Source organism: Elaeis guineensis, chromosome 2 (assembly GCF_000442705.2).
Source record: "Elaeis guineensis isolate ETL-2024a chromosome 2, EG11, whole genome shotgun sequence".
NCBI classification, from domain to species: domain Eukaryota; kingdom Viridiplantae; phylum Streptophyta; class Magnoliopsida; order Arecales; family Arecaceae; genus Elaeis; species Elaeis guineensis.
Genome location: NC_025994.2, coordinates 112,174,087 through 112,187,107, shown reverse-complemented (window position 1 = coordinate 112,187,107; position 13,021 = coordinate 112,174,087). Strand labels below are relative to the sequence as shown.

At 38.1% G+C, this 13,021-nt stretch overlaps 1 protein-coding gene across 1 annotated transcript; it reads left to right on the top strand.

Annotated features, from left to right (window-relative positions):
- Nucleotides 1-533: 533 nt before the first annotated feature.
- LOC105043783 (phospho-N-acetylmuramoyl-pentapeptide-transferase homolog) lies at nucleotides 534-11,188 on the top strand. The gene is made up of 8 exons (XM_010921481.4): nucleotides 534-1,304; nucleotides 1,405-1,482; nucleotides 1,662-1,894; nucleotides 3,889-4,339; nucleotides 4,436-4,500; nucleotides 5,384-5,577; nucleotides 7,295-7,503; nucleotides 10,442-11,188. The coding sequence occupies exons 1-8, from the start codon at nucleotides 1,185-1,187 to the stop codon at nucleotides 10,622-10,624; spliced, it is 1,533 nt and encodes a 510-aa protein (XP_010919783.1). The 5' UTR covers nucleotides 534-1,184; the 3' UTR covers nucleotides 10,625-11,188.
- The last annotated feature ends 1,833 nt before the right edge of the window (nucleotides 11,189-13,021 follow it).

Here is a 13,021-nt window from a genome sequence, read left to right as displayed (position 1 = left end):
AACAGTGAAATGAAGACAGAGAGCTCAATCGAGAGAGAGAAAGAAAGGGAGCAAGCCTGAGAGTTTTTGGAAAGACCCCCCAGCACTGTTGCCTTCCCCGATATATATAGTGGAGCATGGTATGGCGCCGTCATTAATGGCGCGGACAATTGAAGAATTGTCAACTCACTGTAGAATATCAGAGTCGCCGTAAAGGTGTCAAATCGCCACGGAGCCGTCAAATCACTAGGGTTGACAAAGCCATAGGCGGGATAATGCCGCTAGGCGGTAGCGCCGCATGCCGTTGTTAGGGCTGACAGTCCCTGGCGGTAGTACGGCGCCTGGAGGAGTCATCCGACCATGGGTCGGTGGCCAGCTGAAGGGCGCCGGGTAGAACTTCGGACCCCTCCTACGGTCAGTCGGGTCCGTCGCGGGAGTCGGACACCGGACCCCCCAGGTGTAGTCGGTCGGGAGGGCAGAAAGGGTCTGCCCGACCGGCATACTCTCGGTCGGCCGATCGGTCGGTCGGTCGGCCGATCGGTCGGTTGGAGTCAGTCGGTCGAATAGAATCGGTCGGTCGGTATATCCCAACAGTGGACATGGAAACTCCCGGCATCCAACCTCAACACATGAAGGAAGCATGTAAATCACGATGCATGACTAAAGTATCTTCCTCTGATCTCTTGGCCATACAGCATCTCGCAGTTTCTACGATTAAATTTTAATGCCTCGTTCCGGCTAGCGGCAAAATTTTTCCTGAACAAAAGGTTGAAGGAATCATATGATGAGCCGGGAAAAAAAAAAGTTCGTGCATGAATTATTAGGCGAGCGTACCTGATTGATTGGTTCCTTGAGGGTGAGGCTCTCCCGCCTCCTTGACCAATGGCCCGATCAGGAGATCACCATTATTAAGTCCGGTGAGAGATAAAGAGACAGCAGTGATGTCTTGGATGCCCTCCAACCGGCCATTTCGCTTCGTAGGACCAGCATCAGATCTCGAACGTGTTTCGCGCTCGAGATCTCTCGCCTCCTCGTCTCGTGAAGACCCAGCGGGTAATCGCTAGGACGGGCTCGCTCTGGGCCGGGCTCAAAGCCTGGGAATTTTTTGAAATCCCAAGATCCTTTCCTTCCTATAAATAACGCCGTCGTTCTCCCTCCGGCGTCCGTCTGATCGACCTCCATATTTGCCATTTCCGTGCGCCCTCATGTCTTCCGCAATTCCCCATTTCGTCCGCCTAGGGTTCGAGAAACCCCGAAGATTCTTCTCTTCTCCGACCGCGACTAGATCACTGATCTCCTCCCCCGTTTTTCGATTCGGTCCTCCTGTCAGTGCCTCGAGCTCTCCATCTCGATCCTAATTTTTCGTCTTATATGAATGATTTGAATCATCGCATTGGTAATCTTCTCCCTTTTTTTTCCTTTTAGCGGTCCGGTGGATTCAAATTCGGCCTTGGGAGATGCAGCCTTAAGCGATTTTCCGTTCCCATGGCGACGTTTGATGAGGTTTCTACGGTTTCAAGTTCACAACTTACTCTCTCGGAAAAGAAAAAGAAGTCTTCTTGTCCCTTGTTTTACCATTCAGCCATTTCTTTTTTTGATAGGCTTACTGAAATTTTGAATGAGCTATTTAGTTATTTGATTACTTATTGATGTTATGGAGTTCTTGTGCTATTATTTAATAGAATTCGTTGGTTGTTTCCACGGTTATTGAAGAGAGTAATGGGATTTGTGGAGGGATGTCTTCGAGCATGCCATCTCCGAGTGATGGTGAGGATCGCGATACCGAGTTACTCGTTTATCCTTCTGTGGATGTAGACTTGCCAATAAACAAGGATCGTGTGGAAGCACCTGATCCTTCTTTAGCAGTTACGGGCCACCATGTTGCAACCCTTCAACAAGGACGCAAGAGAAGAAGGTCAAGACTAAACCTCGTAAAATTTTTCATGCATAGAATTTCTTGATCACATTGTTTCATGCTGAAATAAACGCGGAGTAAAATTGTAGGGAAAATGTCTTAGATATGCATTGCTAATAATATAGCACCTTGTACTTTTTTTCCTAACCATTTTTGCCGGTAATTTTTACTTCGTTGTTAATATGTGAAACATATTAGTTTGTTAGTAGATTTATGGAGTTTCTTGACAGAACTGGGAAATTAATTTTCTTCTGCAGAAAAAAATATCCTTGCAAAACTTAAAGATAAATATGACCCTGCGTACAGACACCTTTCTGAAAAGGTTTGTCATAAAGGTGGTGCTTCAAAAAATGTATGAAGGTATGGTGGTTGGTGGAGTCAAGGAAACACAAGTCAGAGAGAATAGAGGAGGTTGGATCAGCTGCAGGAGTGAGAGCAGAATATAGTTAACTTAAGAAGTTTTTTTATTCTCTCTAGTTTAGATTTAGGGCTTAAGATGGGAAGTGTGAAGAGGGAGAATATTTTAAATTAGGTTTAGGAATTTCTCCACTCACTTAGATCACCTAATCACTCTTTCTGCCTCATTTTTAAGAACCTATTAGGGGTAATTGCGGGTTCTGTCTCTTCTTTACCTCTACTTTAATACTGTCCCTAATTATGCCTATGTGTTATGTAATCTTGAGAATTAATGTTCTTCTAGTTGCCTCTTTTCCCTCCTTTAGATACCTTTATTCTTGCAAGTTCAAGAAGTAATTCTCCTGCTTCAGAAGTTACCAAGTTTAGCTGTTGATGTCTCATTGTCCTAAAGGTTGTTTGCTCCACCTTGTCTCTGACTAAGTTATTGCCTTTCATGACAATTGAAGAGCTAATCAGGTTGCAGCAAGTATTGCACAAACAAATGAAGGACATCAATATTCATCTTTTGTACCTATCCAATTTTTGGATTAAGTCACTTTTCTTTATGTACATGGAAAGCAAATCACAAGCTACATGAAATCATGCACAGTACAGTGTTAGAAGTTACTAGGTGAATTTTTGTGTTATAATCCCAGAGTTTGTGATATGTTGTTTGAGTGTTTCTGTATGTATTAAGAGTTGTACTAATGCTGGTAATTTGTAGAATATATGTGTGTGGTATATGTTCAGGACTTTGATCTATTTGGGCTCCAAATACCAGTTCTTATCTGCAAAGCTGACCCAAATAGTTTTACCCCTATCTGTGCTCACCAGATTCATATGCATGATTTCTGATTAATGCTTCTCAAGTTATGTGTTGTAGATCACATGAAACTTTGAAACTTAATCTCTCTTCATTCACCCCATTGGTGCTTCACTTCTTTGATGTTCAAGCGTGATCCAAGTTTCAGTTAGAAATCAAAGAGCTCAATATGCTCGTAATGTCCTTACTCTTTAGTTTTACAATCTTTAGATTGGAAAGGTAGGTTCCTTTCCTATTTCTTATTGTGTCTTACCTTATTATATTTCTAATGAATATGTATGTTTAAGTGATGGCACACTTGCTTCTCCAGTTACAGTTCATCTTGAAAAATGGCATTTAAGACTAAAGCATTAAGTTCCTTTTATTCTCCACAGCCTTGCCGGTTGCTTCTGTGATGGTTCAAAGCTTCAAGCATGATCAAACTAATTTTCAGATAATAATTATGTACTTTAAGATGCCTATGCTGTGATTACAATTTTTAAAAAGAGAACATCATTCTATCATTTTCTCTCATCACATTTCTTTGTCACATTATTTTTTATCAGGTTGCGGTATATGATTAAGTTACTCAATGACTAGTGCAATTTACCATGTGGGAAATGTCCAATCTAGTTAAGATATTGCATGGTCATCTGAAATCCTTTTATCTGTTTTTTTTTTTTTTTGGATTGGTGCCCATATAGCATCCAGTTTTGTCTTTATGAAATGATATGGCTATTAACTCTTATGTTGTCTGGTCACTGACTTGGATTTGCTTTTCAATGTTTAATGCCAGAATTCAAACAGGAATCTTGATTAATATGGGTTTGATAGCCTTCTCAGCTGTTTTCCTTTTATTCTTCGACTGGTGTTCATGGCGGATCATTAGACAACCCTTAAAGCCTTTTCTTTTGATGCATCCTTTCACATTATCAGCATTTCTATCAGCATTTGCTGGATATTTATATGTCCCAATAGTTGATGGGATGAAGATTCATCAGATCCTTAGGAAAGAAGGGCCTACTACACACTCCTCTAAAAGGGGAACGCCGACAATGGGTGGACTATTTTTCATTCCTATTGGTGTTTTTGTTGCTAGAGTCATAGCTGGCGGCAATTCCATTCAACTTGATGGAGCAGCTGTAGCAACTTTTGCATTTGCAATAATTGGGCTGCTTGATGACCTTTTGAGTTGCATCAAGAGTCATAACTATGGATTGCCAGGTTGGGTAAAACTAAGTTTACAGGTACCCCAAACCCCCACAATGCTCCCTGTAAAGCATAAATATTTTATTGAATACATTTGGTAACAATGTACAATGTTTTCAATGACATTTTGACAGGTAGCTGTTGGGACATGGTTTTCTTTTTGGTTGGACTCATCTAGTATATCGACACCATACAACATGTATAGCTTCTCATAACCAGTAAGAGCAATACTTTGTGTGGTAACATATTATTAATGAATTATCAAATTAGTTTACTGGTTTTGTTGTTATTGTTTATAATAGGAGAATGCAAAGGAGGATTCATAAAGTTGTTCTTTGACATTTGTGACAAGGCTGGATAATTATGATTGTGATTCTTATCTGTTGTAATGTCTAAGTGAAACTCACCTTTTACAAAGGGATATGTTGTGAAGCAGGAGACTAAATTATTGCTAGTGTGCAATGTTGTATAATAAAATTTATCCTATTGATATCTCTAAGAAAGTTGCCCATATGGACACGATGCAGATATCCACACAGTGGTAACATCATAATAATGGTACTGATACAACTCAAATGCTATGAAGAATAAATGATCTGCTTCAGTTGTGGTGCTTTTAACGAAAAACATGATATAAGGATTTCAAGAAGGCCAAAGTGAATCTTGATTTATAAGATTTGTCTCATTTACATGGGAATTTTAGTACAACAAAATTAAATGCAACACTTAGGTTTGAGGCAGTCAGCTTTGTCATAAATCATAATACAATTGCCAGATACTTCACCTTAGCTTGGGCTGGAAGTATTAGGAAGTAGTTCAGTTGTGCATTCAGGGATCGCCATTGGTTATCCTTTGGAGAGGATAATGCATTTTATCTAGGAGTTTCTTTTTGCTTAGTTGGAGATGGAGCTGGCAAGTTAAACTGGCCAAAAAAGCCCAGGCCCTTTTCTCTTTAATTTTTTGTTTTCCTTTTGTTCTCATGTTTCTTCATCTCATTTATCCTCAACATAAAGCAAAATGTCATTAGTTACATGTAGCATATGTTTTGCTGGTTGTGACTCATTCCAAGTTGTTCATTGAAGGAAATGGTTGGTACCTCTTCCTCCACCATTTGGCCTTGTGTGTCTGGGAAAATTCTATCTGATTTTGACAGCATTCTGTTTTGCTGCAATGGGGAATGGCGTTAACCTGACTGATGGACTTGATGGCTTGGCTGGAGGGTCTGCTGCATTGGCATTTGTAGCGATGTCAGTTACCGTTCTTGCTATATGTCCTGGTCAGTATTGATTATATCACAAACTCAATATTATAGATATTATTGGCACTTGACCTGAAATTCTAATGCATTAATTTGTTAATCAAACCCCTCTGTTTTTAATTGATCTGTGTTATAGTAGCCTGCAATTTATCAGTTTTTTTGTCAGTATTTTTTTTTTGTTCATGATTCCATGCTATGCTTAAAATAATTTAGAAAGTAATGGCAAAATTTATGGATCAATATGATAAAATGCTAGCAGAATGATCATCTGAGGGGCTTTAGAAGTAAATAATTTGAAGAAATGTCCTGCAGACTTCTGCAAAAAAGTCTCATCAGTGATTTCATGTCTTTGCCATTGGTTGAACCTGGCCTCACGAAATCACTTTCTCAGCATGCCTAGGTGTTTGTATGAGGCATTGGACTTGTGGCTCCCACCACTTAGGCCTACACACCCTTCTTTATCAAATGTGCTCGTCTTAATTCTTCCTCTAGATAAATTTTTGAAAGCCAGAGATCGAGAGTAATTTAACCAAAAATTGGATTTTGTTTAGCATATATTTAAAGGAACTCTTCTTGCAGACTAAGTAACTAGAAAAAAATTGTATCCACTTAGTCTTCAAAGACTTTGGTCAAGGACATTGGAAACCATAACCTCTATTATTTGAACACCAAAATTGAAGTTGGTGTCCAGGTGACTGTTTTGACTCCTCTCAACTATCCCTTACAGCTGGTTAGTGTGCTTTTAGATTTTTTAGGTACTTTATCTGCCTTTCTGTTTAGAGATCTGTAAGGGTCTAAAATGAGTGTCAATTGGGTTTGATGATGAGAAACTCTAACGGTTTGTCTTTTTCTGATAAAAGAGAGTAGCTTTACTTGCACTAGTGGTGCCTTTAGCGAACTCACAGATTAGGTCTTCTGGGATAAGAAATTTCACTGGAACTTTCTTATTCTCTTTTTCATGAAGTATCAGAGATTCAGGATAACAGAGGAATTATGCAACATGTTGAAACTTCTATTTACAATTGTTCTGTGGGGAATACTTTTGTACGTACACATATGTATGCATACTTATATATATGTGTGTGTGTGTGTCTATATATATATATATATATATATATATGTCGGTGTGTGTGTGTGTGTGTGTATCTATGTGTGTATATGTGTGTGTGTGTGTGTGTATCTATGTGTGTATATGTGTGTGTGTGTGTGTAGAGAGAGAGAGAGAGGACTTATTTTTCAGTTTATATCCTGACTATTGTGTTCATGCATAAGTATTGTTTGGATGCCTTGTAGTAGCTGCTTTGACTTGCTGATCTTTGTCGCATTGATAGGTCTGTTGGGATGTCTTAACTGGTGTAATGATTTATTGCCAGTTTAGTCCTGACTATGGTTTTTATTAGTTCCTTCTTTTGGTAATTTTCATGAGTAATGCGTACATTTTGCTATTCGATTTTTCAATCTATCAAAATGATTGTTTTCCATAAATATGTATGTCAACTCGTTAATCATGTCTGGTTCAAAATGCTGGTATGTCATAGTTTTGTCATTGGCTTTCTGAAATCTTATAATTCATGTGGTGTATATGGTGGACTTGAATAGCCTATTCCTTAAAAATCTCAAATTTTATGACTTACTAAGAAGCAGAACTTGGTTGCACGGATAAATTTTATTCACAGACAAATTTATTCTAAAACATATTGTAGGCAGTGCTTACTATCTGCTTATTGTGAAATAGAGCTTGCTGTTTTTGGAGCATCAATGGCTGGAGCTTGTATAGGATTTCTGTTTCACAATGGGTACAAAGCTTCCATATTTATGGGTGACACTGGGTCCCTGGCATTGGGTGGAGCACTTGCTGCAATGGCTGCATGCACAGGAATGTTTTTCCCATTGTTCATTGCTTCTGGTATATTTGTCATGGAAGTTTTGTCAGTCATCATACAGGTAAATTCTTATGTCTTGGAAGGCTAGCATATTCATGCAAAGGATTAGCGCTTATATTGTTAGATTAAGTTTTCTATTTTTCCATTGTTCATATCCTTTGGTGTTGTAAAGCAAGTATTTACATGTGCTCCTTGATATTTTATTAATTTTATCATTATCAGAATTATATTATATTAATTTTATCATTATCAGAATTACTTCATTCATTTGAAGGACCTGGATTTATTCATTTTGAAGAAAGTTGCCTACTCTCTTAGGACTGTGTTGTCTAAGTTTTGTTTGGTTCTAAACAGGTATAGTTGTTTTTGGAAAAAAGGAAACGAAAATGATACATTTGATGTCTTTTCCTGGATCAGTTTCATTCTTGGCTGTTCAATAGAAACAGTATCTTTTTGAGAACTCTTGAATCTAACAATCAACTCGCAGGTTTAAATGGTTGGGTCCATCGAGCTGTGCTTTTTGTCCTCTGGTGTAGGTTTCATGCCTTGATAGACTAGTTGGGCACTTGGGCTTGAGCTGACTTTGACATGTGTAAATCTGGCCAAATCACTTTCCTGTATTGGTGATCATGGTGGGATGGTGTTCCTGCATGCACGTGTGGGTGCCAGGATTTTAATTTTTAATTTTTGAGTACTTTTTGAGGCTCTTTTTAGAGATTTGAAACTGTCCTAGTCTGAATTTGTATATATAAGAATGCTGATGGGTCATTTCAGGTTTATTCCAGCAATGATCCTATCTAGCAGTATCTGTTCAAGTTGGGCATGAGACTAACATGATTAAATTATTTTTAACCCAACTATGAATTGATATGACCCAACCCTAGCATGTACAAACTTATATGTGTGTCTACCTATGACATCTATATTGTGCACATCAAATACATCCATAAATATTGGTTATGTACTTGGAAGTACTATAATTTTATGCACCACATTGTTTTGGGTTATTATTGACTCATCCCTTTTCAGACTTGTTAATACAGGTATCCTGACTTGAAGCAATAGAAAACAAAGTTGAGTCCAGAGTGTTCTTCAATTTCATCTTGTTAATTGGATAAATGATCAGATCAATCTACATACAGAAAGAAGATAAATTTGTTTGCTATCCATATGACTGCATTCACTAACTAATTAGCTATGGAAGGAAAAAAAAGATGCCAAATGTATTAAGAAATGTGCTATATCAGATATTTTTCATCATTTATATAGTATGCACACATGTAGGTATGTGCACATTCACCCAGTAACAACACTGGAAAAATTTGTTCCTGCTGAAACTTGGTATCTTTGCCTCCATTTTTCACATTTTATCAGCTTGTCTATTTCAATGTATTTTTAAATTTGCATTTTTTTAGAAAAATGCAACGATTACATTGTTTCTGAAGCTTCACTGCATCCGTATGGTAAATGTTAAAATTCAAAGAGCCAATTGAGTACAAGGCAGTATGACGGTACTTGATGCTTAGATTTGGATGTTGAATTTACCTTATCACCAAGGCAGACTACCATGTGAAATATGCTATATCAGATATATTTTTCATCATTTACATTGCATGCATACATGCAGGTGTATGCACATTCATCCAATAGTCATTAGAAAAATTTGTTCCTATTGAAACTCGGTGTCTGTGCCTCTGTTTTTAACATTTAATCAGCTTGTCTATTTCAGTGTATTTTTAAACTTGTATATTTTTGTATGCAATTGATTACTTTGTTTCTGATGCATTTAGTGCATCAATATGATAAATTCTAGAATTCAAAGAGACACTTAAGTATGAGGGAGTATGATGATTGTCATTGATGCATAGATTTGGATGTTGAATTTACACTATCACCAAGGCAGACTGCCATGTGATACCCAGCATCACTGCAGAGTTTTCTTGGATTTCTTGTCCTCTCCAACCTTCAACTAACATATGTTCATTGTCATCAATTCTTGTGGGTATCAAAATGCATTATTCCACTTTTATCCTTATTGTTGGCATTTTTTCTTTTTCTTGTTTTTTTTTTTAAGTATTTGAGGGACATATTATAGTGTCTCTCTTGTTTACTGTTTTTCTAATTTTTAGTTGCCCCTCGATTAATAAAATGTCATAAATTCTTTTTTTTTGTCTTTTATTTTTCTTTTTTTTGTTTTTCTGAGGAAGGGGGTGGGGGGTTGATACTAATGCTTACTTTACTACATGTATAGCAGTATAGTGTTACTTGGTGTGCAAGGATATTGCACATACATTTATTTATTCAGATATTATGTGAGGTTATTTCTGGCTTTGCTTCCAAATGGTGGTTTCACTCTATTATTGTAACTTTGCAATTTTTGTAAGAGGATAAAAGGTGTAGAATATGGAGCAGTATAGGTCTGTCACCTACATAATAAATTCCTACAATCGGAAGACACCAAACAGACACATGCATGAGTTTCCATCATTTACCTCAAAGCCTTTCGAAGTTGGTTCACATGTTATTTTTGAAAAGAAGTTCAGCATGTGAGACTCCCTACATTGTAGGATCCGGAGAGGATTAGATGTATGCAGCCTTCAAAACCATAGCTTCCAGGTCACAATAGAGCAACCCCTCGCTTCACTTGTCCTTCTTGGTACATGGCAATTATGTACATCCATATTATGGTTTTGACTCAAAAACAGCTGAATTGTTCCTTCATACGATTAAATACTAACATCTGGTAGACAGCAAGTAGACGCATACATGGTCATCATTTACCTCAAAGCCTCTGTAAGTTGGTTCACATGACACTCTTGGTGCATGGCAATTGTATATACTCATTTTATAGTTTTGACTCAAACACCTGAACTATTCCTTTACACTGATGCTTATGTATCTCCATTTTTTATGCATGTTCTTATCATAGCAAGTTAATCTGACCTTCAGAGCTGATGCTGGCTGTATTTCTTTGACTAAAGGGCTGTAATATTTGTCAGGTTCTTAGTGTGAAGATCACCAAAAGGTTGTATGGGACTAGCAGACGCGTCTTTCGAATGGCCCCTGTGCACCATCACTTCGAATTATGTGGTTTGAAAGAACCCATCATCGTTGCAAGTGCATATGTTATATCATACATCTTGGCCATGCTTGCTGGATATATTGGTCTAATTTCAGCTTGAATTCCAGTCCGTGCTGCTCTTTCATGCTACCTACATTTCCGAGGTTCCAATTGCCAAAAAGTCCTTTTTTGATATACCAAATGGTTGTGCTTGATAGGCAGGTTTTAGTTCTATGTAGGTGGCTTTGGTTCTAAAAAGAAAGTGGTGTGGGTGGTGTGGCTGCAATGAGTGATGCCACCAAAGTTGGAAGGTTTTACTGAATGGTTGGTAATGGATATAGCTGAAGTATCTTTTTCAGACTTGAAAGGGTATATTTCTTATAAAAAAAAGGAAGGGTAAATTGGAGGGCGAGGGCTTGCAATGCATAGATGGCCAGACTAGAGTAGTTTGAAAAGAAACCAAATACAGTTAAGCTTGATTTCTTGCATGTCTTGGATCCAAAGTTGAGAATCACTCAGAATCTTTGGTTAGTTCTGGATCTCGTTCATTTATGATCAGCCACAAGTGTAGGGCATGATGCATCAAGAGAGAAGCGTGGATGGTTGGGATGTACCTGCTTAATTGAACTTCATTCTATTATGTACATCACTATTATTTCTCAAAAATATATATTCACTGTGATAACTCAGAACACCCAGGGTAAGACGCACACATTCCACCCCCAACTTTTAATTTTTAATATCATGCTCAAGTGAATGGCATGTTCATCCACCTCCATAAATTATTATTACATGAAGAATCTTTCTATCTTGAAAAGAAAAAAAAGAAAAAAAGAAAAAAGAAAAACATATTCCTTTGAATTCATTCAAATAATTAATGAAGCAAAGGACAAAGTATATGGTAGGAGTTATGCGCTCCATTTAATTAATCTTGATTGCTGGTCATTCATCAAATGCTCTCTTTTTTAATGAATCTTAGCCAAGCCACTTGCCGAACGCTAGTTATTTGATAAAATTTTTGGCTAGTTCCAGCCAACGGTGGATATGATGTCATGCTTTGTACAAGTGATTTATGCGTGAATGCAGCTCATGAACGTTTCAGGATGGTGTCCTCTTTCTTTCAGCCACAACCCATTACACGCCCGACTGAAGGCAAGCCAAGCCGCGTAAGATTCACATTACCCGACCTAACCCGAAAGTAGCCCTCGGGTATGGTTCCAGCCATAGCCGCTGTCACTCCTTTCTTTCTTTCCTTCTCTCTCTTTTTCTTTTGTTTGCTAGCAATGCTTGCTGTCACTGGAAGACGGATATGTTTTTTTCTTAAGGTGGATGCACCTAGAAATGCACTTAAAGAACCGAACATGGAGCAGAGAACAAAAAACTGTTGCGAGACAGGATCATGCTGTCTGAACTTTCTACCTGTATCTCTCGGGCACGTGGACTTAATACTACAATTTATCATGCACTAACCCTTTGTTTGTTGCTAATATTGTTATTCAAATGGAATAGTGCACATGGTCCGCGATTTCTGATCATCATTATTTTGTAAAGGCCCACCACAAGATACTCTATTAACAACACCAACTAAAAGACCCAACTGAAAACACCGACACTGACTAGAAGATGGGGATATCCAACTAGGCTAGTGTAATTCACCCCAGCTGTGAGAGGGGTTTCCATTGGGTATCGTCTGGTGATAAAAAAAAAAAAAGTGCATGCAAAGCATCGTCCGAGACCAAGGAATATGGTATTGAAGGACGCACCATGACCCTTGAAAGTGGCTTGGCTTTGACGTGCTTGTCAAGCCTGTCAAACCTTCCACCACGGAATGCAACTTCCCCTCTAATCATTCCCTAATAAAATCACAAATGCCTTCAATTATTGAGATAAAATGGGTCGAAAGTAACTAAGATGCACCATTAATTGCACCTAATCTATCATGTCGTCCACGTTAAGCTTATATTTGAGGTGTTCCAGGTGTGTGGTGGTCTCCTTTGCAAGGAGACATCATTGACCCGGATTTTATTCTTGGGTATCAGGGTGTAGGAATGTTCCTTTCTAGATGTTTCATTTTTCACCCCCAAGGACCCATTAATTAAAAGAGATACCATATCATCTATGATTCTTCTAAGGTGAATCAATTTTCCTCCCGGTAAAAATAGGTAGTACCGAATCCATCATGTGAGTCTGTGTGTAGGACCAAATGTTCATTATTTTTAGAATTTCTTTTCCGGTGCTACATAAACGGAAAAAAAAAAAAAAAAGGGAGGGAAAAGTGAAGAAAGAGGAAGTGAATTAGATGTTACTTTTTTTTTTTGAACAAATTTCTCTTGAGGGAAGACAATATAAGAACCATCTCGATACAGATAGATGAGATATTTCCATGAACTCTGGAGCAGCTCAGGAAGAACAAGTTTTATTTATAGCACGTTTAGAAAAAAGCCTTTAGCTCTTTGATGTTACCACTCCATTGCGGGACTAGCGGAGCTTGATTGTAATTTATCACGAAATCCATCTT